At 46.9% G+C, this 27987-nt stretch overlaps 1 protein-coding gene and 1 long non-coding RNA gene across 15 annotated transcripts in view; one reads left to right on the forward strand and one right to left on the reverse strand.

Moving 5' to 3' along the window:
• Xrra1 (X-ray radiation resistance associated 1) overlaps positions 1–27987 on the forward strand; it is a 64656-nt gene that overhangs the window by 24907 nt on the left and 11762 nt on the right. For all 4 annotated transcript variants that reach the window (XR_015632820.1, NM_001432344.1, NM_001432345.1 and 1 more), the window contains 4 exon segments: positions 5236–5369; positions 19246–19374; positions 20093–20298; positions 24532–24572. Coding sequence is in view for 3 of the 4 variants with exons in the window: in NM_001432344.1 (NP_001419273.1) it covers positions 5236–5369; positions 19246–19374; positions 20093–20298; positions 24532–24572 (510 nt within the window). In the remaining variant the exon portion in view is untranslated.
• Positions 101–27979, reverse strand: LOC102547456 (uncharacterized). Of its 11 annotated transcripts, none has more exons than XR_015652128.1 (9): positions 27556–27978; positions 27380–27462; positions 26638–26768; positions 26424–26482; positions 16991–17092; positions 16683–16842; positions 16397–16525; positions 10315–10404; positions 101–200 (listed from the first exon to the last, which is right to left on the reverse strand). It is a non-coding gene; the product is annotated as an uncharacterized LOC102547456 (long non-coding RNA). The 11 variants fall into 11 exon arrangements; XR_015652117.1 differs by having other exon boundaries at positions 105–304; positions 27864–27979; XR_015652120.1 differs by lacking the exons at positions 101–200; positions 10315–10404 and adding an exon at positions 13597–14318 and having other exon boundaries at positions 27864–27979.

Raw genomic sequence — 27987 nt, forward strand, 5'->3', positions numbered from 1 at the left:
TCCTTCTTCCTTCCTCCTTCTTCTTTCCTCAAAACACAACACAGGTACCAGAGGGCTATGATCACACACTTTGACTCTACAAGTAACTAGCTTGGGTTCAAATGTTAGTCATGGTTGATTTTTTATGTGACCCACTTTATACTTTGATTGCATCTGATGAAGATTCTCCTGCAGACCCAGCCTTATCCAAAGGAATTTGTCTATAAAGAAAACAGACTCGTTTTAGGATGCAGAATATAAATGAGGAAAGGAAATCTCTGGACTAGTCGTTTGTTCTTGTCTCTCTGTGATTTGCAGGGTCTCCCTAGGGTAAAAGATAAACATGTCAAACATCCTGAATTTGCATCTCACAGTAATGAGTACTTTGATGTGTAATAAAACTCAATGTGACTCAGCCAGATACAGCAGCCAGGCTAGTAATCTTCTGTCCTTGTCTGTCAGAGAGCCTGCCCCCAGGGGAGAGGCCCAGAGTGGAATTCCTCCAGAGTCAGTTTTGGAATACTTGACTTTGCTGGGATTTGATTTTGGGTTTACAAATCTGAAAACCGTCCAGCAGGACCCCAGCCCCAGCAGCCAGAAGGCATTCTTTCTCACCCTGGTCCTGCTGACCCTTTACCTTGTCCAAATAACGTGCCCTTGAGGATAAAGTTTCTCCCTTTGTAAAATCTGGGGTGGCTGTAACATTCTGCAACCTATGATTCTACAATTTTTATTTCTTTGAGCTACCCCTCATGGAAAGCAAATTTGGATCCAGCATTAATTTGGACCTAGCCAAAGTAGCTAGAATAAGGATTCACAGATGTGTGTGTGTGTGTGTGTGTGTGTGTGTGTGTGTGTGTGTGTGTGTGTGTGTAAGAAACATGAAACTAAGTATGTTACTCTTTGAGTCATGTGCTCACTAGTAGTTGGGGCTGTCATAAGTAGTCATCCTTCTGTGAGAGGAAAGAACTGCAGACAGTATGGAGTCTGCCGTGGGCCTGCCCCGACCTTTAGGGGAATGGTACTAGGTAGGACGCAGTGTCCGAAAAAGGCTAAAGACAGATAATCCCTGGCCTTATAATTTTATTATTTGTGCTTTAATAAGCACAATAGGTCTCATACTCTAACTTTCTTACTATTTGTGCTGATAAGTGCTGGTTCTTTCCTCTCTGGCTAAGGACCTCTCAATGGCCAGGCAAGAGGTTTAGAACTCTTCGTGAACCAGAGAGGAAAAGAATTAAAGTCCTTTACATGGGCAAATATGCACACACACACACACACACACACACACACACACACACACACACACACACTAGACAAGCCTAACCACCTGTGTCAATCAAGTCTACAATGTTTATTCATGCTTATGTACATACACATACACCTACACATGTATGTATAAACAAACAGGCATATATATCTGGTGGGATGGATGGGGCTGAGCTCCCCCAAGCTACACTTTCTTTCTTTTCTCTGACCTTTTTATAGACAAAAGTTCTTAGAAAAGTACCTTATGGATAAAATGTTACACAAAAGGGGAGTTACAGAATGATATTAATATAAATTCAAAATAGTGTTTCATTCTTTAAGCTCATTATAAGTTCAAAGCAACAGTTTCATATAGCCTTGCTTTATCGTGGTCCATACCTGTAGCATCATCCTTGGACCTGACCTAGAATGAATTTTTCCTTGATCACAAATTTGCCCCAAGCCTATTTCTCTTTATAATGTACTTATGAAGGTTCATTGTATTCTTTATTATGTAACTATTCTATGAAGAATGGGCACATTCTACTGATGCTTTTTTCATTTTTTTGTTTATTTTTTCTTGGATATTTCATGTATTTACATTTCAAATGTTCCCCTTTCTCTCCTCTCACATCCCCTCTCATCCCTCCTCCCCTTGCTTATGTGAAGGTGCTCCCACTCCCATCCACCCACTCCCACCTCAATGTCCTGGCATTCCCCTATACTGGGGAAACAAGCCTTCACAGGACCAAGGGCTTCTCCTCCTATTGATGCCAGACAATGCCATCCTCTGCTACATATGTGGCTGTAGCCATGGGTCCCTTCTTGTGTACTCTTTGGTTGGTGGTTTAGTTCTTTAGAGCTCTAGGTGGGTGGGTGGGGTGTCTGGTTGGCTGATATTGTTGTTCTTCCTATGAGGTTGCAAACCCCTTCAACTCCTTCAGTCCTTTCTCTAACTCCTCCACTGGGGCCCCCTGCTCAGTCCAATGGTTAGCTGCAAGCATCCTCATCTGTATCAGTAAGGCTCTGGCAGAGCCTCTCAGGAGACATCCATATTAGGCTCCTGTCAGCAAGCACTTCTTAGCATCAGCAATAGTGACTGGGTTTGGTGGCTGCATATGGGATGGATACCCAGGTGGGCAGTCTCTGGATGACCTTTTCAGTCCCCACTCCACTCTTTGTCCCTGTATTTCCTCCTATAAGTATTTTGTTCTTGGGCACATTCAGTTCTTGATTTTAACTTTATTATATCTTTCTGGCAAAACAACTAAATCCATCCCTAAAATGTTTCTTCCTAAAATTATTTGAATCAAGTGAGGAATTCTATAAAATCATTAACTCATCTAAACAACATTAATTCATGAAATTCATCTTTATGTAGATCTGCAGGAAACCTGCTCAATAGGCTATGTAAAGTTACAGGAAAGGCATATCAGCTGCAAGACGCAATCTTGAGATGAAGTCTTTTGGGACCTTGCCTCTCAGACCTCGCCCACTGTAAGCCATGAAAAAAAAAAAAAGATGGGCACTCCCAGGAAAGTCACCTACTCGCCTTAGGCTCTCCTAGATGGCTCCTGACAGGAGGCAAACAAGATGTTGAAATGTGAACTCCTCATTGCCAACCTGGGCACATTATTCCTTTTTTATTTATTTTTTGAAACAGGGTTTCTCTGTGCATCCCTGGCTGTCCTGAAACTCATTCTGTAGATCAGGCTGGCCTCAAACTCACTGAGATCCAGCTGCCTCTGCCTCCTGAGTGCTGGGATTAAAGACACATACTACATATCCCGGCCTCATATTTTTATTTTTTGAAGTATAAGGATCATTCTTTTCTCACTAGCCACAAAGGAGCATCAGGCTGGATTTGGCTTGTTGACCTTAGTTCACCAACTCCTGAGCTTGAATACCGCTGAATCTGTTCGGTGTGGTTGGGTGGAGAGTGAGAACTGAGCATTTGTAGAGCTGTATGAGCCTGAAGAAGTGAATTAGAACAGACCTTGGGATGCCTTAGACACCTTGCTATGGAGTTAAACCTATCTTATGCGATAGGAATCACCGAGTTTGAGATTGGAGTATGCTGTGGTCGAGGCCATAATTTAGAAAACATGTTCTGGCTGCTGTCTGAGGAATAGGTTGGAGGGAACATGAGAGACACAAAGGGGGCAAAAATCTAGGTCTTGGCAGTCCACACACAACCATGAGAGACAAGGATTCCCCATGTTTGCCTGTGCTTTTCCCAGGCCTTGCTCCTCTCCTTGCTCCAGCCAAGTGAGATGGCTCTGTTCTGTGCACCTCAAGCCCCGTCTTTCATCCTGGTGCTTGGAACCTTTCACATCCTGGCCAGTCTTAACAAACCTCTCCTCTGCCACAAGCTTCCCTGATACCCAGACCCTTTGGGGCTCTCAGAACATGGCAGCTACCTCCTGACTCATGCCCCTCTCACTTCGGTTCTCTTTGCCTTTAACAGTTTGGTCTGGGGATGGCACACACGCTGCCTCTCTGTGAAACCTGCCTCGATGTTACTGCCTTTGTGGCTTGTGTGTGTCTGGACATCTATCCCAGAAATATTGCTTCTTTGTTTTAAATTTTACTTATCTTTTGACTGTTTCATGTATGTATATAATGAACTTTAATCCTTTCCACTCCTAGTGCCCTGTTTCCACCCCTTTCCTTTCCTGCCAAAACCCTTCTTCCCAAGATCCCTTCCTGCTTTGTGTGGGAGACCCTCTGGGCTGCCTGCATGAGCATAGGTGGGAGGTTATTTACCAGAAAATGGACAACACCACCACTGAAAACACACAGACACCCTGCCTCTGCTGCTATAGCTACCAGTGATCCTTCAGAGACAGGTGGGCCCCACATGCCTTTCCTTCTTCCCTGATGAGAGGTTGATGAGCCCAGTCCTGTTCGGGTAGCCATGACTACAGTGATGTCATGAGTGCACCATCCATGGCATCTCCAGAAGACAGCTTCACCACATTCTTCCCCAGCCTTTGTTTCTTAAAATCTTTCTACCCCCTCTTCCGTGATGGCCCTAGCCTTGGAGGAGGGAACATGAGTGTTCCATTTAGAACCAAGCACTACACTGTCACTTATTCTCTGCACTTGGACCAGTTGTGAGTCTCTGTGTTAACTAACCACCTCCACTATAAAAGAAGTTTCTCTGATGAAGGCTGAGAGTCCAGCAGCATCTCTTCTTAGCAGATAGACATAGACAGTTTGCAGCCAAAGAAAACTGGGGCTTACCAGAGGACAAGAACAAAATAAGCCTTCAGTGTGGGGGTAATGGATGCAGAGATGGTGGTGGTGGTGATGAGAGTGGTGGTGAAGAAAGGAGGAGGAAGAGGAGGGGGAAGAAGAAGCAGAAGCAGCAGAGGAGGGCAGTGGCCATTTGGGCTCATTGCTTTTTTAAGCAAGTTCATTTAAGTTCACTTTCATGTGTATCTGCTTGGCGCCAGGGCCTGTGCTCAGTTATCCGGCTACCATGCTGCAGTGATACGGTTCCTGACCTCGAAGGGCCAATCCTCCACTGTGTGCCAGACAAAATACATGGCACACCTCTTTCTTATACATCTCCAGCTGTCTCAAGACCCTGCAGACTGGGACAAATATCCTAGGACAGTTTAAATAAAGCAGATAAAGTCAGGGGAGGGAGGTAGCCCACCTGGCCAAGATTTGAGGAATATTTTCTAGGGAGGCAGCTTTGAGATGGCTGGGATTCCAGTGCTAAGAGAGGGCCATTTTTCTAGTAGAAACATTCTAAGGGTGACTGGCAGGACAAGCAGGGAGAGGGGAGGAGTCTGCTGAAAAGATGTGCAGTGGCAGCCAAGACAAAGAGGACTGAGCCTGACTCCAACAGGCTGAGGGTCAAACCCAAGACACTCTATCCTGTGAATGATGGGTACCTGGAAGTGAGGAGGGAAAGGAGCAGAGCCGGCTCCCCGCCCACATTTGGGCATCGTTGTCATACATTGCTTCTATTATCCCATCTCTTGTTTTGCATGGCAGTTCTTGGACCTTTCCTTCAACAGCCTGACTGAGGAGGCCATCTGCGATCTGGGGATTCTGCCACATCTCCGTGTGCTGCTGCTCACGGGCAACGGGCTCACCTCTCTACCACCCAACATGGCTGTCAAAGAGCAGTAAGTTCTACATCCTTGAGTTTGTCCCATGTGTCCTCCCAGAAGCCTTTGCCTGGGTCCTGACATCAAAGGAATAGCTCAGAGCAGCTCTTCTTGGGAGTTCTGTAAAGACAGGCTTTGAGTGTCCAACATGAGGATGCTGCCTGCTTATCCTCCAGGAAATTCCTTATATGGATGCTTTCCTGTGTGCTCATCTGATGGTTAGAGATGAGAGGAAGGGGAATAGGAGCTGGGCCTTGGAATGTGATCACCCTACATGAGAAGCCACCATGATGATGACTGCAAGTTCTGCCTCTAGAGTCAAAAGCACTTGATTCAAATCTTGTCTTAAGAGAGAATGGAGCTGGGCATGATGGGGGAAGCTTTTCATTCCAGCCCTCAGTAGGTTGAAGCAAGGCAGTCTCTGTGAGTTGTAGCCAGAATGTCTACATAGCAACTTCTAGCTAGCCACACTACATAGTAAGACCCTGTCTCAAACATGCATGAACACAATCACACATGTACATACATGTGCATGCATCTACACATGTACACACACACATACACACACACACACACACACACACACACACATTTGCAAAGCCATTTCCCTGCCTCTGATCTTTTGTAGGCTATGGGTATTGCTCTTGCTAGCTGCTCCCTCTGTGCCAGTTCCTTAAGTCTACTTGCTGGTCTCTAAATAACCTTTGTACATTTCCATTCTGCACCTTTGTGGAGGCTGTTTTTCTCCAGAACATACTGACTTTTCTGAATAATAACACACAATTAGTGTTTACTGGGTGCCAGGCATTGTTCTTCACACTCTATAACCCTCAGTTTTATGAACTAGGAGATTATCATCCCATTTTTCAGATGAGGAAATTGAGGTAGAGACAAGTTAAATAACATCCTCAAATTTACAAAACTAGTTTATTGCAGAGCCAAGATTTGAATCAAGTGTTTTTGACTCCAGAGGAAGAACTTACAGTCATTGTGGTGGCTTCTCACATAGGTTGATCATATTCCAAGGCCTGGCTCCTAAACTACTTCCTCTCATCTCTATCAGGTGAACTGGATGTGTCCCTGCTTAGTCTAGTACTTGGCTAGCGTGTTGGGACCTCCCTCAGCCACCTAAACGAGTATCTCTATAGATGGTGGATAGATGGCTGGTACACCTGGTCCCTCCACGTGGGTCGGGAGTACGCTCAGAGCTAGAGCTCTGTCTCACGCATCTCTGATCAGCAGCAATAGACAAAGATCTGATGCTTTTCATATACTGTGTAGTAAGTTGATACTGACCCATGAGATATTGATGGTGACGGACCTGGTGATGATGTAAGTAAGGTTGGTGACAAAGACAATGATAATAACATTTAGTTGCTCCAGGTGGTTGGAATAATAGTGGTCATTGCATTTAGGGTTCCTTTAGTTAGGATTATCTTGTTTCCAAGCTGGATGTCACAAACCTAGCTCAAACTTAAGTAGGCAAAAAGGGTATTTATGAACCACTAGTGGTGGCATGTGCTTATAATACCAGTATGAGAGGCTGAGGCTGGAGGATCATGGGAGTTCAAGGTCAACCTGGGTTACATAGTGAGACCTTATCTCCCATCAAAGCAGAAGAGGATTGGAGAGCTGGTTCCGCAGTTAGAACCCTTGCTGCTCTTGTAAAAAGGACCAAGATTCAGTTCTCTGCACCCATATGGTAGATAACAACCATCTGTAACTCCAGTTCCACAGGTTCCAATGCCCTCCACTGCTCTCCATTGGTCCTGCATACATGTAGTAGACAGAAACTATACACTTTTAAAATGGTGGGGAGGGGGTGCGGGAGAGATGGCTCAGTGGTTATAAGAGCACTGACTGCTCTTCCAGAGGTCCTGAGTTCAAATCCCAGCAACCACATGGTGGCTCACAACCACCATGTGGGATCTGATGCCCTCTTTGGGTGTGTCTGAAGACAGCTACAGTGTACTTATATATAATAAATAAATCTTTAAAAATCAACTTTAAAAATATTTTTTATAAAGGAGAGAAAGGATGCTTCTAAATCTAAGAAGTCCTAAAAACTAATTGGATGGATTTGTGCAGGGGGACACTAGGCACAGGGGACAGGATGTACCAGGGTTCTGGTCCCATATGCAAACTTCTGTCATTGTATCTGCTGTGTGCTCTTAGACCCCTGCACACTGCTTTGTTTGCCCTTATGCTGACTTTGTTGGAAGGTAAGCATTCTCTGTGATAAGACTTGTCTTAGTCAGACTCAAAAAAAAAAAAATCGTGATTCACTTGCTCCGAGTAGAGAGATATCATCACTGGTATTTTTATTATGGACAATTTCAGAAATGCATAAAAGTAAAGCATGGTTCTAGTATTCAGTGTCCTTTCGGATGGCTCATATACTAAAGGAAAGGTCCCAACTGATGGCACTGTTCTGGGAGGTGCCAAAACTTGAACAAGTGAGGCCTGGCTACAAGAAGCCCTTTCCTGGGGAAGGCCCTTGGGGTATCTTGTGCTTCTCCAAGGCTTGTTTTTCTCTGATTCCTGCCCTCCATGAGCGTGGTAATATCTACCATGGCTCCCATCAGCATAGCCTACCACCTCATGGCAGCCCAGAATCGAGGAGGTCAAGAACTAAGATCAATAGCCAAATCGCTTTTCATGGGTGTTCATCACAGCAGTGGACAAAATGATTAACACGGGAGGATAGAAGGTAAAATAAGTTCTCATGTTTCTTCTGCCCAGTAGTTAGCACCTGACAGTTGTGAGATTGTGGCCAGTGTGTTAAAACTATACCCCATATCATACCCAGTATAGATTATTCTTAAGAAAAATGTACCGAGTTTTAAATGAATCTGCTCACAAATTAATAAGCAAATTCAATTGTCATGTATATTCAATATGTGCCTCTAGAGACAAGGGCTCCTTTAAGACACGTAGCCAACAAACTTTCATTCCACCTCCAGCATCACCAATGACAAATAGAGACACTTGGTTATGTCAGTCCTAGAACACTGCTGGAGCACGAGTCTGCATCTGCCACTGGACTTTCTGAGAGGCCATTGCTCTAACTCTAGCCCAGCTGCCTCGGCCTTTGTCGACACAGCAGCCACTGCCATTGTTCCTGTGCTGTTGCTGTCAGGGGCCAGGGGCCAGGCAGAAGGTTTGCTTCCCACCCTGCTGTGCTGGGCAGGCTCTTACCGATTGAGAGCACCGGCTAGAAGCCAGATTAAAATGTTGGTCTAGCAAGTACAGTTAAGCAGTTGTCCCCAACCCTCTACCAGATAGTTTTGAGTACAGAGGGAAAGACTGAAGGCTGACAACAAGGAGACAGACGGCTGGTGCACACACACACGAGCCCACAGCAGTAACCACCACCACAGGCCTCAGGAAACTGCACTGGAGACACACCCTCCTCCTCCATGAGCTGAGCTGTGGCCATCACCAAGCAGAGCTGTGGCCATCACCAAGCAGAGCTGTGGCCATCACCGAGCATCTTATACCCGTGGTATATAGGGACGTGCGCACACTCATACGTGTACATAAAGCAAGAAGGAAAGTGGGATGAGAGCATCCATAATCGCCACATTACCTTTTCTTACTTGGTCGGGAGGCCATGGTAGATATTCATACATTTTCCTGTCACCCATCTATAGTCCTGTTACTGTCACCCAGCCACCTTAGCTAGTTAGAGTTCCTCAGTCTTCACTCCTGAAGAGTCTGAACACTAAGCACACTGCTTTTAGGAAGGTACTATAATTTCTAGAAACTTTTGCTAAATGTCTTAGACTTTCTAAGAGGAAACCAATAATACCACAGACTCACATATTCTTTTGGATCTTCGAGGAATAACAGCAGCGTATTTACTCTGGATAATTACTTATATTGTCAAAAGCAAGCCCCCTTTCTGCCTGCCTCTTGTTTCAATGAAACAAGAAACCCAAGTGGCTAGTGACAATATTAGCTTCTAGTTTCCTGAGATTATTCTGGTGACCCCCAAGAAGCGCCTCTAAATCAGAAGCACCTAATGTGGGCCCAGCAAGATTGCTCAGTGTTTAAAGGACTTCCCCACCAGCCCGAAGGCCTGAGTTAGTCCCTGAGAGCCATGCAAAGGTGAGAGAACTGACTCCACAAAGTTGGCTTCGGAGCCTGCCCCACTTCCCATGTGTGTGTATACACACACACACACACACAGAGAGAGAGAGAGGGGGGGGGAGGGAGAGGGAGAGGGAGAGAGAGGGGGCAGAGGGAGAGAGAGGGAGAGAGAGGGAGAGAGAGTCAAGAAATGAGAAGCACACTATCAGGCATCACTGTGAAAGGGAACTTCCACTTCCCTTTGCTAATTCCTAGGTCCTTAATGAGAATGCTAATGGAAAGCCAGCCTCTCATTGACTGCCGATTTATGTGACGTCTCCACTGTAAGTCAGGTCCCCATTTCCCCAGTTCTACATGTCTGGTGTGCATCATAAAGGCTATTTCACCAGAGGGCAGAGGGTAGGATAGGAAGCACCCCGATTCTATGTCCTCACCTAGCAGCAAGTGCATTGGCAGATCTGTCTTAGGAGACCACTGGGGACTCTGGAACCCGCTGAAGACATGTCTTCCAGAGGAAGAAGGCTGAGTCATCAAACCGCTGATAATTTCAGGTCTTTCTCAGTAGCTAGACCCATCCTGCCCTCCCAAGTCTCGTGGTAACAATCACACATATGCCTCTGTAGCATAACTGAACAGCTTGCAGTCCCCAGAGTGGGCAGAAATGTCCCTCCTCTCCAACTGATAGGGATCTGTCTTGTGACCACTAACTGCCACTTCCGATCATGAAGCAGAGAGGTAGTCAGTCATCCATTGTTGTCCCCACACTGCTCAAGCCCCTCCCACTTCAGTCGGAGAAACCTCTTTTTGGGAGCCAGGTGAAGTCTAGGACATTCAAAAGCAAGTGTTTATGTGGAAGAAATCAGAAACTCACCATAAATGTCCAGAGAAAGGCACCTGGTCCAAAATGATCTGAGAAGACCTGCTATTGATGCCTCAGAATGATCCTTGCCACGAGGGTAGCCTATAAAAATTACAAAAATAAGCCAATCTCAGGAAACCTTGATGGGAAAGGAGTGTGCTAACGTGATAAAGACCTATCACGTCACATTAGCAGACTCCAACATTCAGTTCTCTACTAAAAATCCCAAGCTGTAAAGAAAAACTAAACAGAAATATTTCTCAGAAAAATCTGAAGGAAGATCTTCTAGAGAAAAAAACCTCACCAGTGGTAAAGATGCCAAGAGAGCTAACAGAAGACAAGGCGTGAGTCTGGAAAATTACACACAAGCAAAATATTAATAGCAACGAGAGGGACCCTGAAAAGAAATTAGAAATTCTACAACTGAAAGTTATGGAGGTGAGGGTCATTGGAGAAATGCTAAGGCAGAGTAGAGCTGAAGGAAGAAGTGGTGGCCTTAAAGGTGGGCCAGTTACATTTACAAAGTCTGAGGAATAAAAGGATTGACATCTCTAAAGCCAGAGGGATCTGAAGAAATACTGCCAGCAAATCAGTGTCCACAGGACACTGCGGAAGCCCTGGAGGAGGAGGAAGAGAGGCAAGCCGGGAGAGGGGGGAGGAGAGGAAGGAAGGGGGAAGCAAGAGGAGGGGGAAAGGGGACGGGATGGAAGGGAGGGAAGGGAGGGAGGGGGGAAGGAGAGATTCTTTGAAGAAATAGTGACCCTTCTCAAGTTTGTGTGAATAGAAATATCCATGAAGCTCAGTGGGCGTCACGTACACACGCAGACACACCACAGTCAGTGTCAAAGATAGAGAGGGGTTTGAAAGTAATACAAGAGAAATTATGCCACATATGGCATAATGTAAGATTATCAGCCTTCAGTAAGATGGCAGCCAGAAGGGAGAAGTCTGACATATTCAGAGTGCTAAAGAAAAAAAAAGAACCAGGAGTCCTATGTCCATCAGGCTGTTCCTGGGGCTGGAGACATGTCTGAGAACTCAACTTGGATTCCTAGCACACACACCCAGACGCTTACAACAGCCTGAGATGCCAGCATCAGGACCCAGAGGGTACCTGCATTCACATGTACACACACACACACACACACACACACACACACACACACACACACACACACACAATTAAAAAATAAAACTGTCTTTCTGTGCTAAGGGAGAAATTAGACATTTTGAGATAAGCAAAAGCTAAATAAACTCATGATCTTTAAACTGGCTCTGCAGGAAGTGTTGGTGCAGGATGTGGCCAGAGACTGCTATAAAAGAACCCTAGACAGAAACCAAAGCTGTGCGCAGAAACAAAGATTACTCAATCTTTGACTGTGTATTTAGGGCAATGCACAGTCAACGCAGAACCATTGTACTAATATGGCAGCTCAGGCTGTAGAGCTCTGTGGGTAGAGAAGGTGGATCTGTCTCCCAAACTGTGCGGGAAAACTTTTTTTTTTTTTTGGTTCTTTTTTTTTCGGAGCTGGGGACCGAACCCAGGGCCTTGTGCTTCCTAGGTAAGCGCTCTACCACTGAGCTAAATCCCCAGCCCCTTGGGAAAACTTTTAATAGACACCAGTGCTCCCTTTTGAAGGAATGTATGCATCGCAGCCAGTCTCTCCATCCAGGAAACGGTGCCCTTTGCGGCACAGCAGTGACCTCTGCTGTTGGCAGACGATGCGCTGCTGGGCTCTGATGAGGGGGACGTGCATAGTCTTCCTCCCTGCTGTGAGGACAGGTGGCTACCTGACATTCACGGAATTAGGTCACCTTGTCCATCTGGTCACTGAGGTCGCTGCAGTGTATATATCCACAGAGGACATACCGACAGAGACCAGGATCGCCTTCATACCCCTACCTATTCTGGAAGTTCATTCATTCAAAGATCACTCCAAACCTCACTGCTAGCAGTTTCCCCCCCCCCGACCCCCCCCTTTTTTTTACAAGCTTTTGTTATTCACCCATTGTCCATGGAAGATCTGTGCTTCTGACTCTCTAAGCAAGCAAATGGATAGTCAGATGCTTTGCTCCGAGCTTTTCTGCTGTGTAGAGCCAGACCATAGCATACAAAGTAATTTGCAAGTACAGTGGAGGCCTCCCTGGGCTGCTGGTCCTGAGCTTTTAGCTGCGGGCTGATGGAGAGACAGCGGCACAGCTGGGATAGACACCTCAGGAATCTGAGCCATGATCCAGACTTTCTGGAATCTGACCTTAAATGATACCTCCCATATGCAGAATTTTTTAAAGTTTATCTCATAAATGCTGAAAGTTGAAGAAAATAGAACTGGGGAATGTTGGGAGCGGAGCATGAGGAAAGGTGAATGACCAACATTAAGCTGTGGGTGTATAGAACTGAGTTCTTATATTCTGTTATCCACTAGGATAAGTTATATTATACAGATAACCAGTATGTGCTATGTATTTCAAAGAATAAAAAGAATTAGAAGGAAATATTTGGAATGTCTTATCATGAATGGTATGTTTGGGAAAATCGATGTGCTTGTGCTGGTTTGAACGCGACGTAATGTGCACCATATCAAAGCATCGCAGAGCACGCCATGATATATACATCTTAAATGTGTGGTGGTGCACGCCTTTAATCCCAGCACTCAGGGAGACAGAAGCAGGCAGATCTCTGTGAGTTTGAGGTCAGCCTGGTCTACAAGTTCCAGCATAGCTAAGGCTACACAGAGAAGCCCTGTCTCCAAAAAAAGAAAGAAAGAAAGAAAGAGGAAAAGAAATATGTCCATTATTTCAAAAGTGTATTTCTGCACTTGATGAGACCGTTCTGTCAGACATATGGTTCATAAGTGACTCACATCACATGGCCATTTTGTGTCTCATGTGCCAGTCTCTGCCAGCACACAGCAGTGAGCCAAAAACTGAGCTTCAAAAAGAAAACACTGATCAGAATAAGGGTATTACTTTGCTCTTAACAATCTCCACTATTTCTGTCTACAAAGGGCTCTATTTATAGCATAACCTTGTCAGTCATTCATCATCCAAACCAGAACATATTTAAGGGAGAACAAAAGAACAGTTGTTTGAGAAAATGGAGGAACTCAGGCTTCCCTTGAAAAACAGGATGTGTGGTAATCCTGGCTGTGTGACACATCTGTTGCTATGGACCTTTTGCTCCCAGTGGGCTTGCGGAGTGGGTCACACAGAAGGGCAGTTCTCGCCGCACTCTCAGCCTGCTGCAGAGCTTCGTCTGGCCGCTGCCGACCTCAGGGAATAATTAGTCAATGCTTTGAAAAGCACAAATGCTTTACTTGTAACCTCTGGATCCCAAAGAGACCAATGGAGCTTTGTGCCTTTTTCTTAGCAACAGGTGGTACAAAGTACTAGAGATACAGCTCAACATGCTCCAGGTACCCGAACGCCAAGGACATTAAGCAGGCTGACAGTCCCCAGAATTCTTGTGTTTTACCTCTTGCCTGTGATCCATGTGTACCTTACTAAACCATGGCAGCGGTGGGAGTGGGAGAACTCGGGGGATGGGAGTGGTAACTTTTCTTGTCACCAACTCCAGTCAGCATGTTGTTTTCTGTGGGACATCAAAATAATCCATCCTTATGGATTGATGGTGATAAGGCTTGAAGTTAATATGACCCTGAAGGAAGAGGACACACGGGTACACTGTTGTCCCTGTCAGGTTAAGACAAACTATTTCTGGAAGTCCTTGCTAACTGATAAGGAGAAGGAACCATCGTCGGGTCCTCAGGGAGACTCCAGGTGTCAGGAGCTCTGCTGATTCAGCACAGGAAGATTCACATCTGCTGCAACAGCTGGAGTTGGAGTCACCATGGTGTTGAAGATTTAAGTGCAGACATTCTTCAAGACCTGGCATTTGCACAAGTGACACTTTGCAGGCCTGTCGTGTGCTTCAGTGGCCTCTGTGGCCCTACTCTTCCCCGCTGGCAGTGCTCTCTCTGCAGTGATCTTGGGGTGCCAATGGTATTTTCAGTTTACTGTTAGGGAAGGAAAGTTCTCAGAGCTCTGAGGTGGCATTTTCCATAGTAACAGCCCACCAGGTTGTTACTGAGTAAACACTGTGGGTGTTCGGTTAATTGGCCAGTGTGTCTAGTGCATGCTGTCGGGGGGGAAACTAGAAGTGGGCTGAATTTCTAGTCTTCCCCTGACCTCCATGATCCCCACACTGAATGGTGGCCCCTGTATCTTCAGCGCACCCTCAGAGACTTGCACAAGTCTGCAGGTATTGTCTGATGGCTTGTATAAATCTAGTTTTACACTGTGTGGTGCTGCTTGCTTGTGTGGGGAATGTTTTGTGTGGGTGTTGCTCTGCGTGGTAGCTATGGTCATAACGAGTACTCAAAATTAGCTAATATGAGGCAAGAACTTGCTTTTCTATTGCACTTAAGACCAATTGTATGTAGTCTAAATGCAAATACAGAACCCAGTGAGATGTCCCAACTCTCCCTTTGAACAACTTAATCACTTTTTTCTTGTCAGATTGAGAGTCTCTGGTCATCTACATGAATACTTCTAAACCTTCCTAATACAATTATAGTAACTAAAATTATTTGAAATTATTTCTAGTGCACACTGCCTTTTACGATTTAATCCTTCAATGTCCTAACCTATAACCAGGGGCATGTCCTTAGGCTTCCATTCTGTGGCACGCTATGGACGTAGGGTTTGGGCCCCTCCACTGGCACTACCAACAAACTGTCTGGTCAACTTCCCGGCCTGCCTGTCACTTCTTTAGTGGGCAGACAGCCCTAGGGAGAGCAACCTTTGGGTCACCTCATAGAACTCAGTCCCCATAATTCCTCATCAATTTTCAGGCACCTTAAAGTACATTGTTTTAAAATGTGTAATTTGTGTGACTTCTCTCTTTTATGCTGAAGGCAGTTGGCCCACGTTACTCGTCTGTGACATAATAAACCTTTGCATTTATTTGGCCAGGTGCCCAGGAGCACTCACTGTGGCTCCCAGGGGCACTCACTGTGGCTCCCAGGGGCACTCACTGTGGCTATTTCCTGATTATTCTAATGACATGGAATCGAGGTACAGCTCTGTGAATGCCCGTCACTCCGAGACAGCTTTCCTGGTTGTGAGATGAGAGGGGGGCTTTGTCTGGCTCAGGCTCTCCTGAGTACGGCCATGCCTTTAGTGTCTCTGCTTCTCGATGGATAACCTACTGTCAGCGTGTTCTAGGCTTTGATTCTCCAGACAGTTCAGCCATAACTCAATTCCAGCAGGCTCAGCAAATGCCCTTGGGGCTGCCCAGATTCCACCATTCAAACCCCTCTTTGGGATTTACAGTCTGCACACTGCTTCCTCGTGGTTTTAAAATGAGGCATCTTGTTCCTTTTTGCTCATTATTCAGCAGTTAGGTTCTTCAGTGGGAAGCCTTGCTGCATAAAGGAAAGCTGGTCCCTACCATTGCTGCCTCCCGTGTCAGTCAGCTCTGTGTCGCTGTGACAGAAAACCCCCAAAGAAACAAGTGCAAAAAGGAAGAGCTAATTTTAGCTCACATTCTCCAAGGCTTGACCATGGTCACCATCTCCCCAGCTTCTGGCTGTGGCCAGGCAGACTGTCTTGATATAGAGTGCCTTAGAGCACATGTGGCAGTTAGGACACACAGACAGAACTTGGGATGGGAATGAGGGAAGGTGGACCCTGTTTTCAGCAGTGACCTAAAGGCTTTGCAACAAGGTTTCATGTCCTGGAGGTTCTATGACTGCTCCATAAAGCCATCAGCTGGCACCAATCATTTAGCACATGATGCATCGTGGGTATTTCAGATCCGAATAGAAACTCGTTGCTCCGTATATAAGAACTGCAGAGTACATGTGCTCCTGTCTGCACCAGGGCATCAGTTGAAATCATTGTGCTTTGAGAGAGCTGTGGGGCTCTTGGCATAAAGTATAAGAAATTACCTGTTACTGCACCAGAAGTCAAGTACAGCAGGTGTCGGGCTTCTTGAGTTAGAGCTCCAGGCTCCTTAGAAGCAGCATGCATTCTTATGGCTGAACCCCTAGGTGTGTGTGTGCATTCAGCTTCTAAAAAGACATTCACCTACCCTATTTTTGAAACAGTAATCCATTTCCCAGGCAAGAACAATGCAAATGCTGTTTCTAGCATGGAGAGCTGGAAACTTCTGCGTCTCCATCTCTGGTAAACTGCCACTTCAGGGATTCCATCCGCCAGACTGTGGGGAAAGCACAGGAGAGCTACAGCTGCAGTTGGCTCCTCCTGCTAGGTCCCATGCCCCGCGTGCATGCGCACGTACACTCACGCACGTGCCCGCACACCCTGCTTCCTTCATAATTGTGGGCTCTTTAGACTGATTTATTATGGGAGTGTACCTGCCGTAGCATGTGTGGCAGTCAGAGAACAGCTTGAAGAAGCTGGTTCTCTTCTCCTACTTTGTGGGTGCCAGGAATGAAGCACAGGTTGGCAGGGTTGGCAGGAGGAGCCTTTGCCTGCCGAGCCATCTTGCTAGTCGCTGTCCCTCTTTTATGACACCTATTTCATAGACAGAAAAAAATCCCTTTTCTTAAGTTTTTACTAGAGCAGACTTTAAGAAGGTGAGGTAGGATTACTGTCACAGAAACAGATGGAGCCCCTTCACCATGGCGATGCTTAAGAGGGGGTCTCTGAAGGTTTGACTCACTTGAGTTGCATCGGGCCTCCCTGGCATAGAACAAAGAACTGCTGTGTGCCTTCCCACTTAATCTGTCAGAGATTCAACATCCACTGGGCAGAAGTTGTCCTTCTAGGAAAAGGAGAGGTCCCTGTTACTAAAGGCCCCTGTCCTCTGGGCTAACAGTGCCCTTTCTAAAACCACATCTGCCCTGCCTGCCCTTGTTCAGTCAGAACATGTATCTGTAGGAGTCTGTCAGTTTACAGTAAGCCCGGGAATCTCACAACTGTATCCTAAAGATAAACAGGATCTAGGTTAAGATCATAGGTGCAAAGACTGGAGAGCAGCCCAGAGTTCTCTCTCTCTATAGCCACCTGTCTCTGTGACTTTACCAGAGTATCCACACAGCTGAGCTGTGTGTGTGTGTGTATCTCTGTGTGTCTGTGTGTGTGTGTGAGAGAGAGTGTGTGTCTGTGTGTGTGTCTGTGTGAGTGTGTGTGTGTCTGCATGTCTGTGTGTGTGTCTATCTCTGTGTGTCTGTGTGTGTGTGAGAGAGAGTGTGTCTCTGTGTGTCTGTGTGTCTCTCTGTGTGTGTCTGTGTGTGTGTCTGTGTGTGTTTGCATGTCTGTGTGTGTGTCTATCTCTGTGTGTCTGTCTGTGTGTGTGTGAGAGAGAGTGTGTGTATCTGTGTGTGTATCTCTGTGTGTCTGTGTGTGTGTCTGTGTGTGAGTGTGTGTGTGTCTGCATGTCTGTGTGTGTGTCTCTGTGTGTCTGTATGTGTGTGTGTCTATGTGTGTCTGTGTCTGCGTGTCTGTGTGTGTGTGTGTGTGTGTGTGTGTGTGTGTGTCTGGGCCTCACTGTAGGACGCATGGCTGCCCAGAGCTACAGAGCCAGGGTTATTTCTCCTATTGCTTTCCCTTTTCAGAGTTAAGAGCATGGCAAAATCCCCCTATCCTTCCTTACGAGTTCACTAAAGCATTGCCTTTCCTGACCCCGCCACCCCCACCTGCTTCAGGCATAGCAGTTGCCTCTTCTGTGAGCCTGGAGAGGAGGGCAGGGCCCCTTTCTCTCAGTGCCTGGCAATATAAACACCTGCTAAGGAAACCTTGAGGGGAAGGAATGGCCGAACCCCTCCCAAGATCATGGTAGAAAGTTCATGACTTAAGGAATAGACGTACATCCCAGGGCCTTCATTTTCCATTAGTTCTAAGAATTTTATACACTACATTTGACCTTAGTCACCCCCTCCTCCTACTCCTTCAGATCCACCCCAATTCTGCACTTGCTATGGAACCTTTGCCAAGCCCTATCTAGACGTATATATCTTCTCACCCTGTAATCCAGTTAGATATATGGCCAGAAGAGGAAGCTGGTGGTGGGAAGGGTCTGGGCTTACAGATCAGAGTTTATTCTCTGCCTCCTGGTAGCTATGAGACTTTGAGCAAGTTGCTGAGCTCCCTGATTGGAAACCAGGTAGACCAAACGTCTCCTGCTGACATCCTCCAAGGATATGTGATGCCCCTGATCGCAGAAGGAATGACTAGGCTTTGGAGAAATGTTAGTTGCCTTACCTCTTGCCTGTGTACTTGTAGCTCACGAATGAGCTTTGTGTTCGTGTGTGTCTCAAGTGTTTCTGTTTTGTGTGGATGGAGTGACACTGTGCAGGGAGGGGTGAGACTGTGATCTGAGGCATATACCCATGGATCTTTAGGGCAACCTGGGCCTCAACCCCCTGAAAACAGATCAGATTAACCATTATATCCAAACCACACCATTCCCGGCCCACCTGTGATCACCAGGGCCTCAGCCTCTTGAAATTCCTGTCTCAGGTGGTTTGGGAATTCCCCAAGAAAACCTCAATAGCACAGCCATGGTCCAAGCCAAGAGTGTATTGTCCCCATGGTTACCAAAATCCTCGGGCTAGGTAACAACAGGTACCCAGCAATCTGCCTTCAGCCAGAGTTGTACAGTGTACCATTTGTTGCACAATCTCTACAATTAGGTCTTGCTTCATTCACCATTGAGGTGACTGTCAGCACAGCCCGTGCCCAGTGTCAGTCAAACATTCTCCAGGCAAGGCCTGTGTGGACAAGCAGGACTTGGGGAAGGGGTCAGTGGGTGGGAAGTAGGCCTGCTGCTCATCTCTACATGGAACTCTTGTGGGCACTAGGGAAGTTTCGAAGCTGGTTAATCCTCCTGGTCAGCTTTCTGTCTCCCCTTCTTCCTGGGGATAGTGGTTCTCATTCTCTACCCCCGCTCAGTACCCAAGATCTCTGTGCCCACAGGGAGGCATCTGTGACATCATTGACAAGCAAGAAGTACATCCTGAGGTTCCCGGCGCTGGAGACCCTGATGCTGGATGACAACAAACTGTCCAATCCCAGCTGCTTTGCCAGTCTGGCTGGGCTCAGGAGGTATTATCACAGCCTTCCTCATCACTGTCCCCACTCCCAGAGAGGCTCACACCTGAGGGCTGCATTCAGGCTACACAGCATGGGGTGGAGTCCCAGATCCACCACTTAACTCTGCTTTGTAGCCTTGGGCAAGTCAGTTCTGTGTCTGACCTTAGCTTGGCAGACAAGGGCAACATCAGTAAGGTTATATCCCGTCATGTGTAGGGTTAGCCGTTGCCCAGGATAGATCCCTGACCCTGAAACCAAGGCCCCCCACACACAACCCACACACTCACAACCCCCCACAACTCCCCATAACCCTACACACATAACCCTCCCATACAGCCTCACACACACAACCCTCCCATACAACCCCCATATAACTCCCCCCGCCACAATCCCACAGAGAACTTCAACTTCCAAGTTCTGCATATGTGGCAAAGATCCCTAGAATATTTCCTTTGCATTCAGTTACTACTTATTGGATGCTACTTTGTGCCTAGTGTTTACATATTGTCTCATTTCGTCTTCACCAGAGCCTTAAAGATTAGTAAACATTATTCCCATTATGAGATAGGAGCATTGAGCCCCAGAGAAAGCAAGTCTCCCCCCCAACTCAAGGTCACACAACAGATGTCCCTGTCCATGCCGGAATCCATGTGTGTCCCCCAGCTTGCTCAGCAATACCCCAGAGGTGGTATCACTGCTGGGATTCTGAATTTACTTTTCTTAATTGAAGACTGAAGAAGTTGAGCCTGGACCAAAACAAGATTTTCCGGATCCCATACCTACAACAGGTTCAGCTCCGTGATGGGACAGGGGACTGGGTTACAGAGGGGCCAAATTCCCAGAAAGAGCTGCAGCCCCAGATGTGGATATTTGAGACACCTGACGAGCAGCCAAATTATACCGTTCTGCCCATGAAAAAGGATGTCGACCGCACAGGTGAGCCCGCCCTTCACTCCTGACGCTGCTCCACCGAGGGGCGAGCTTCTGGGAATTGATCTGAGAGTCCGATTCTGGGCACTCCTGCATTCTCAATGAACCACTTAGTGACTTCCAAAACAGTTCTGTCAGGTATGATGCTTTCAAACTCCAAGTAAAAGTGATAAAAAAAAAAAACCCTAATATACTAAGAAAGAAGTCAGGAAGGTCTGTGATACATCTGTGTCCTCAAGGGCGTTGGGTCTCTCCATCCTCCTGGGGCACCACCTTACCTGCCTGTCCTGTGAGTCTGATTCCTGTTAGGTTTTCAGATGGCTCCACAGCCACGTGGCAGCCCCCAGAGGCAGGAAGGAAAGACACAGGAACACATCTTAAACCCAAGCTGGTAACAGAGGAGCACGTCTCTGGGTTGGACATATTGTGTCCTGGTCCCACTAAGGTAGTTATGTTACTGTGTATCTGCCAACCATTTATTTACAGTTCAAATTGGGAAAAATAGCATATGACAGGTGAAGTAGAGACATCTTGTGCAGAGCTTGAAGTGTTATCTACACTCTTTACATACATGCTTTACTCACATTTCAATCCAGAACATTCAGTGGGACCCTCCCAGTAAGTACCTCCTCCAGGAATAACCACCTTTGCCCAACTTGATGCACATGCACAAGACTGTCCCCCTGGTGTTATATCAGTATATCCACTAATATTACTCCATATATCTTTCCCCCTGTCTTATTTATGCTGTGTATACCACAGTGTATTTCCTTTTTGTTGTTGAGAGACCTGGTTATATCTAGTTTGGGGCTGTGAGCTTCCTCTTACCATTCAGTGGTCACTTGCCCTTCTTTCCTTGGGGACTGGGTCCAGGAGAAGACATGCTTGTCACACATCTCCAAGTATGTTGAGCATCCGTGACACTGTAAACGTTTCCCAGCATGGCTGGTCCAGTTCACTCCCACTCTGATGTGTGCGAGCTCTGGTTACCCCATAGCCTCACAAATGCTTGAGTTGGGCTTCGCTGTGCCACTGGCTATGTAGTGGCAGAGCGTCGTGGTTTCAACTTCCGTCTCTTAAATGACGAGCGATGTCAGGCACCCTTTTGTGTGTTTGTTGGTCAGTTTTATGGTCCTTTGGGAAATACTAAAGTCTTTTACCTACTTTTAATTTGGAATGTGTACTTTTCTTGATTTGTTGGGTTTTTTTTATAACTCTGGACACAAATCCTTTATAAATATGTTACCAAAAAATCTACTGGGTAGTTTTTTTCTTTCCGGACTTGTTTCTGTAACAGGGATGTCTGTTTCTGGCCAGATGTGAGCTTGGTCTGCCATTGGCCTGCCCACTTTTCACTTATTTAATTATACCGTTACATAAGGCTGTTTGCATGCACATGTAGTTTTAGCATAGTACCCCATACCCCGCTGCCCTCCCAAGCTAAGGCGGCAGCAAGAGTGAGCACCGCTGGAGCTTTACCTTCAGGGGAGCTGCTGGCTAGTGAGCCTCTTCAGGTGAGCTGCAGGGCCCAGCGATTGCTGGCACCACTAAAGGCCTGAACTTCTGCCTAAATGGGATTTGATTGGAAGTGTACCGATTAGGTCAAGGTGGAAACAACGTCTTTATGTGTTTTCCAGAGTAGTCAAAGAACACACCCTATCACCCTATTTAATTTTAACACTTATTTTATGTGTGTGTTCTGTCTACATGTATGTTTGTGCACTACATATATGCAGTGCCTGAAGAGGCCAGAAGAGGGGATAGGCTCCCCCTGGGAGTAGAGTTACAAAAGATTGTGTGCTGGAAATTGAAACCAGGACCTCTGGTAGAGCAGCTGGTCCTGATCCACCTCTCCAGCCTGATTGTCAGGTCCTCCCTTTTCTCCTGGAGGCTCTGTTGCTTCCAAGGCTGTGCCCATGCACATCTGTGGTCAGATGTGTTCCTGGGACTTTGATCCCTTTATGTGATCATCCGTGGTGCCGCTTTATACTCCAGCCCCATTGTTTTGCCACCAGTACACGTACTGAGCTCATGTCCAGCAGTGGTTCCACGTTCATTTCTTGCCTCCTGTCACTTCCAGGTTCTTTTGAATTCATCTGCGTCCATGGCGGCAGCCTCTATAGATGCCCATTTCAGCTCCTGTTTTCCTGTTGTGATAGCTCTTGGTAACTTTTTCCTTGTTGGCTGACCAAAACAGTGATGGTGGGAAATTTTCTTTGCAATCTTGAGAAAAGTGTTCAGTATTTCAAAAGTATATTAGATGTACATATTCATGTAGATGCCTTAAATTTAAAGAAATTCATAGGTATTCCTAGTTTTCTGGAGTATTTTTTCCTTCTGTGAATTGGTGTTGAATTTTATTGAACGTTTTTTAAAAATTGGGGTGATAATTGTTTTTTTTTTTTTTTGGTGGTGGCAAAGTGTTTTTGTTTTTTGTTTTGTTTTGTTGGGGTTTTTTTGTTGTTGTTTTTGGTTTTGTTTTTTTTTTTTTTGAGACAGGGTCTTACCATGTAAGGCTGGCCTATAACTTACAAAGATTTGCCTACCTCTGCCTCTGTCTCTCCAGCCCTGGGATTAAAGACATGCCCCACCAACCCTCACATTCTTTATTTGAAGGGGTTGGTGAAAGTGAGAGAACCTTGGACAGCCGCCTCAGTGTTCACTCAGTCTTGCATTCCCAGGACAAGACCACACCCCTCAGCCATCCAATGGAATGTGCTGACATTTTGTGAAGGGATTTTGCAGCCATGTCCAGCAGGTGACTGGTGTAATGTCTTCCTCTGTTAAGACGCTCCTGTGAGGACCGGTGATAAAGGCTGTGCTTGCCTCATACAATGAGTTCAGAGCCTCCAGTGTGCACTTCTAGGACGTTTCCTAGGAAAGCTGGATACACTTTCTTTCTTTTTTTTTTTTTTTTTTTTTGGTTCTTTTTTTCGGAGCTGGGGACCGAACCCAGGGCCTTGCGCTTCCTAGGTAAGCGCTCTACCACTGAGCTAAATCCCCAGCCCCACGGTTTCATTTTTTAAGTGTTGGAAGACAATGTTGTGAAGCTGCTGGAGCCTGGACATACACACACACACACACACACACACACACACACACACACACACACACACACTCTGAAGAGTTGGAATCCAGGAAAATTAGAGTCTTGCAGGAAGGGGCTCTTAGATTCTAGACCTAAGTCTTAGACATGAGGACGAGCTGCTGCTATCTGACCTCAGCTGACCTTGTGGAGTTGACCCAGATCTTTGAAGAGAGGACCCACCAAGTGGGTCAGAGTTAGGCTGCTTTATGGATGTTGAAAATATGCCAATTGGTATAATCACGAGGTAAAGTTTCCGTTCCGCTAGTCCTAGGAATCACAGCAGCTGCAGACACTATGGGACACAGAGAGCAAGGGAGCCCCTCCCTTCCTGCTGTCACAGCCCTTCTCCCACCAGGCACCTCCTTGTCAGAGTCTAAGATGGCTCATTCCCTGGCAGACTGGCTATGTGAGACATGAACCTTTCCCTGTCCCTGCTAGATTGCCAGCTAGGAGAACTGTTCAGGGCGAATGCTGTCCCGGCTCCTGTACTCTACTGTTTATTCTCATGTGACCTTTCTCATCCTATCAGGAATATGAGGAGGGCCCAGACCCCAGGTAAAGGAGAGTGCTGCCTGCACAGCATGCAGTCCCACAGATGCCCTGCCTTGGTCCTTAAGTGAATTCAGCAGTTGATTGGCTCATCTGAGTCCGACCACCCCAGGATGGCTTCTGTAGTCTCTCCCCAATGCCAGCTGTTCTCACTGACTTCACCAACTAACACATTTTGGTTCAAGGCATTCAACATGTCTTCTCCTCCTCCTCAGCTGGGTGTCGTTCCTGTTCATGTCTCTCTTATGAGACAGCTGGTTAGCTTTCTACCCCGAGTAGCCTCCCCAGCAGCACTGGGGCTAGAAAGTGCTCACACAAAGCAAGTTAAGATGAAGGTCCTCGTGACTAAAGCACAGAGTGAGCTGAGGTGGGAGAAGGAGGGAGAAGGGGGAGGAGGGGAGAGAAAGAGGGAGGCAACCAACCATGCTTGGGCCCAGCAGCCTGGCTAAGGAGTTGGGTTTTCTCCCGTCTGACCCTTTTCCAGGTTAGCGCTGGAACCTGTTGGGGAGGCACTGAGAAGACACAGTGGGGGAGATGCAGACCCAACCCTGTGGGTCCTAAGGGTCCTCACCACCTTCCTCCCATCTCTTTTTATGTTTCAGAGGTTGTGTTCTCTTCTTACCCTGGATTTTCAACCTCAGAGGTAGGAGGAACCGCTACTTCACATCTGTGTGTGTTCGTTGTCCTACTAGGGAAGAACCCAAGGCCTTGCACAATCAGGGCAAGTGCTGTACCCCCTGAGCTCCATTCCCGGCCTCATCTGGATTACGAATACTGGATAGAGCATTAATTCTTGTAAAGAGTTGTACTATGCTAGTTAGAGAATAATGACAAGAGTGTTACATAGGAACTAACAAAACTGAAAAAGCTAAGAGAGCCACCAGAGACATTTCTTTAGGTCACACTAAGTAAACAAGCTTTTGCTGAGCACCTACTGTGAGTCAGTCCTGTGCTGATGTGGTGGGGGAACTGAACAGGCTCTGACCTCATTGGTTCACAGCCTTGCCCCCAATCTCCAGACACTGTTGAGCTTAGTGTAATGACAGCAGCTACCTCAGGTGATATAACTGGGACTGCCACCAGGATGGAACTCACAGGGCCCTCTGACAAAGGTCTCAAAAGGTGGACAAGTTAATGCAGGGTGTAGTGCCTCAGAACCTTGCTGTCAAAGTTGTACCATTTGATTTTGTCAGCATAGACGACTGGTTTTTGTTTCCAGGCAGAGCTCACTAGCCAAGCTCATGGAGACGGATACATGTAAACAAAACATAGATGCATCCATTTGCATTTCTACACCTAGCCAAACTATCCTCGAGGCATAGCACAGAAAGCCGCCTCCTCAAAGACATGACTAGGTGAGAAACCATGCCGGTTAACCTCTGCTGCAGAACAAAACCGACAAGCACTCACTAATTCCTCTGGTTACTTCCCAGAATTCTTTGAGCTAGCAAGATGGGTCTGCTGGGTTTGCCACCATGGCAGCCAGCTGGGAGCTGAGCTTCAAAGCATACGGCTGGCCCTGGCCTCTCCCTTGTCATCTTCACCCTGGTCTAACCACGGGACAGAATCAGATCTCAAGAGAGCAAGAAAGAAGTGGAAGAGAGAAATCCAAATGTAGTACCTCAGCCATGTTCTCTTGTCAAAGGAAATCAGAAGGGCAGGATGACATTTCAGCACTGTGCTGACACTAACCACCCAGTGTGAGACTGAGTTTAGGTACAAACACACGCGCGCGCGTGTGCGCGCGCACACGTGTGCGCGCGCGCACACACACACACACACACACACACACACACACACACACACACATTTCCTGAGAACACTGGCCACACTCTAGGTGGTAGTCATGAAGGAGGAGAAGACAGTAAGCTATTTATACTAGCTATAAATTTGGGAGTCCCCACAAACCCCCCATCCTGTTTGATAACTTACTAGAACTCAGAAGATCTCAAGAAGGGTCCTGTTCAGACAACTGCAGTCGTATTATAAAGGACAAAAAGTGAGGCTCATAAGGCGAGATCTGGGCAGTCCCACCTGTGAAGCTTGTGTGCACCCTTTCCCCACGTCCCCATTGTCCCTATTGCCCCCATGGAACCTGGCATCCACCCTCCTGACACATACTCACCAACCAGGGAGCACAACTTTTGTTAGTCTTCTTGGTTTGAGCTCAGAGCCCACACCTTCCAACCAGGTCTGACCAGGCCCCATCCCAATCCCATTAGCAGAATGGAAATGTGGTTAAAGGAACCCTGGCTAACAGGCAGCCCAAGGAACCCTGGCTAGGAGATAGCCCATCACTTAGTCCCAGGACTTTAGAAGTTCAACACCAAGATCTGGGGCAGATAAGGCATCATATGCCTTCACCATAACGCAGCCAGTCTTGTTTTAGAAGTGCAGAAATGGCAGCTGCTCCTTTGAGTTGGCCAGTGTGCCAAGGGTCACATTGCTAAAGGACATTCATATTGTGTGGAGGGGCCTGTGGCCAGTGATGTACCTTGGAAATCAATAGCAGGTTGCAGGAACGTTGGTGATTATAGCTCAGTATCTGAGAACCTGGAAGGTGAATTGGGTGGAAGAGATGTTCAGGGGTCTTTCTCTGTAATAGTCAGGTGCATGTCCCTCTAAGAGAGGGCCAGTCATGCCCTCAGCTTGGTGTACTCTGGCTTTTCTGGTCTGCGCTCTACTCTGGCTTGCCTCTTTCCACTTACCTAGTCTTCTTGCTCCACTTCTGACCCTGAAGGGTTCAAACAAGCCAAGCTCCTGCCACCTGCCTCATCAAGAATCAACCAGCGAGATGAGTGGTCTTCAAGGAAGAACCTGATTATGCAGCATACCCACACTGAAAAGAAACAGGGACTGGTAGCTAGCCTTGTCCTTGGGGTGCACATAGGAGCCCATGGCTATGTAGGGGAAGGACTAAGACTGTGTGACAGGGCCTTGAGCACATAGTCGATCAGTCTTGGTCTGTCTCAGAGCATCTCATTGTCTCAGGTCTGGTTGTAGAGGTCCTGTGGACTCTTGATGAGGAAGTCTGGTTCAGTCCTGACAGGATTGCTCCCACTACCGCTAAGAATAATTGTTGTTCCTACCTCTAATCCCATGGTGGGGGTAATCTGAGCTCAGATCTGTTTCTAGAATCATGGAAACTCCTTAATTACTGTTATGTCTTCTGCCTGGAAGGATGATGGGAGATATGAAATGAACTTAGGGATAATTAATCTTCTTGGATAGTTTTTAGATGATTCGCTTGTGTAAGTGTGGAGTTGAGCAGGGATATGACCCTAAGTTCAAAGTTGCACAGGACATAGCTGTAGGCCATCTGTCATGGGGAGTCGAAAAGTAGGGGAGACTCCTGCCTGCTGTCCTACCCAGCTCTGTCAGGTTGCGGTAGGTGACCCATACTGAGGAGCCATCTAAGTTTCCAAACAGTACCATTTACCTGACACTGACCTGTCTCATGTGTGTAGCTTCACAAGTTGACTCAGGAGGACATAAAATGTTTGGCTCCAAGTAGTCGCTCGTCACATGCTCACCTATGGCACAAGGGATAGTAGGATGGTGGGATCAAGCGCATACAGCAGTTAGAGCCTCTAGGGACATTTGGTTCACCTTAGTCTCTTATCTACCCTCATCATTTCCTTTGGCTCCTTGTAATTCACTGAACATAGTGATTTGAGTTTGGCACAGTTAATCCAGCAGTTTCCTTTTCCTGCTTGATCCCACGTTGGCCCTGAGGCATTCCAGACTGTAGGGGAGCCAGCTACTACAAGGGATCCCGATGAGCTGTCCCTTCATCAGGTCGAGCCTGCCTCAGGTTGGTCAGGACTTAGCTGTTGCTCCACCCTGAATGAGAACTTGGGTTCCCCTCTCAGCACGGTCCTACCCTCCCAGTTCCGGTGATTGACGGCCTTCCCCTGTGCAAAACCTCCTCTACCTCCTGGGGAATTCCAGCTGATGCACAGAAGGGGCAGCCAGAGCTAAGGTGCGCAGGCTGGGGCTGGAGGAAGGGCAGAGCTCCATGTCTGCAGCACTCTAGTATTCTGTGTCCCCAGAGAACT

The sequence above is a fragment of the Rattus norvegicus genome, chromosome 1, assembly GCF_021556685.1.
Source record: "Rattus norvegicus strain SHRSP/BbbUtx chromosome 1, alternate assembly SHRSP_T2T, whole genome shotgun sequence".
Taxonomy (NCBI): Eukaryota; Metazoa; Chordata; class Mammalia; order Rodentia; family Muridae; genus Rattus; species Rattus norvegicus.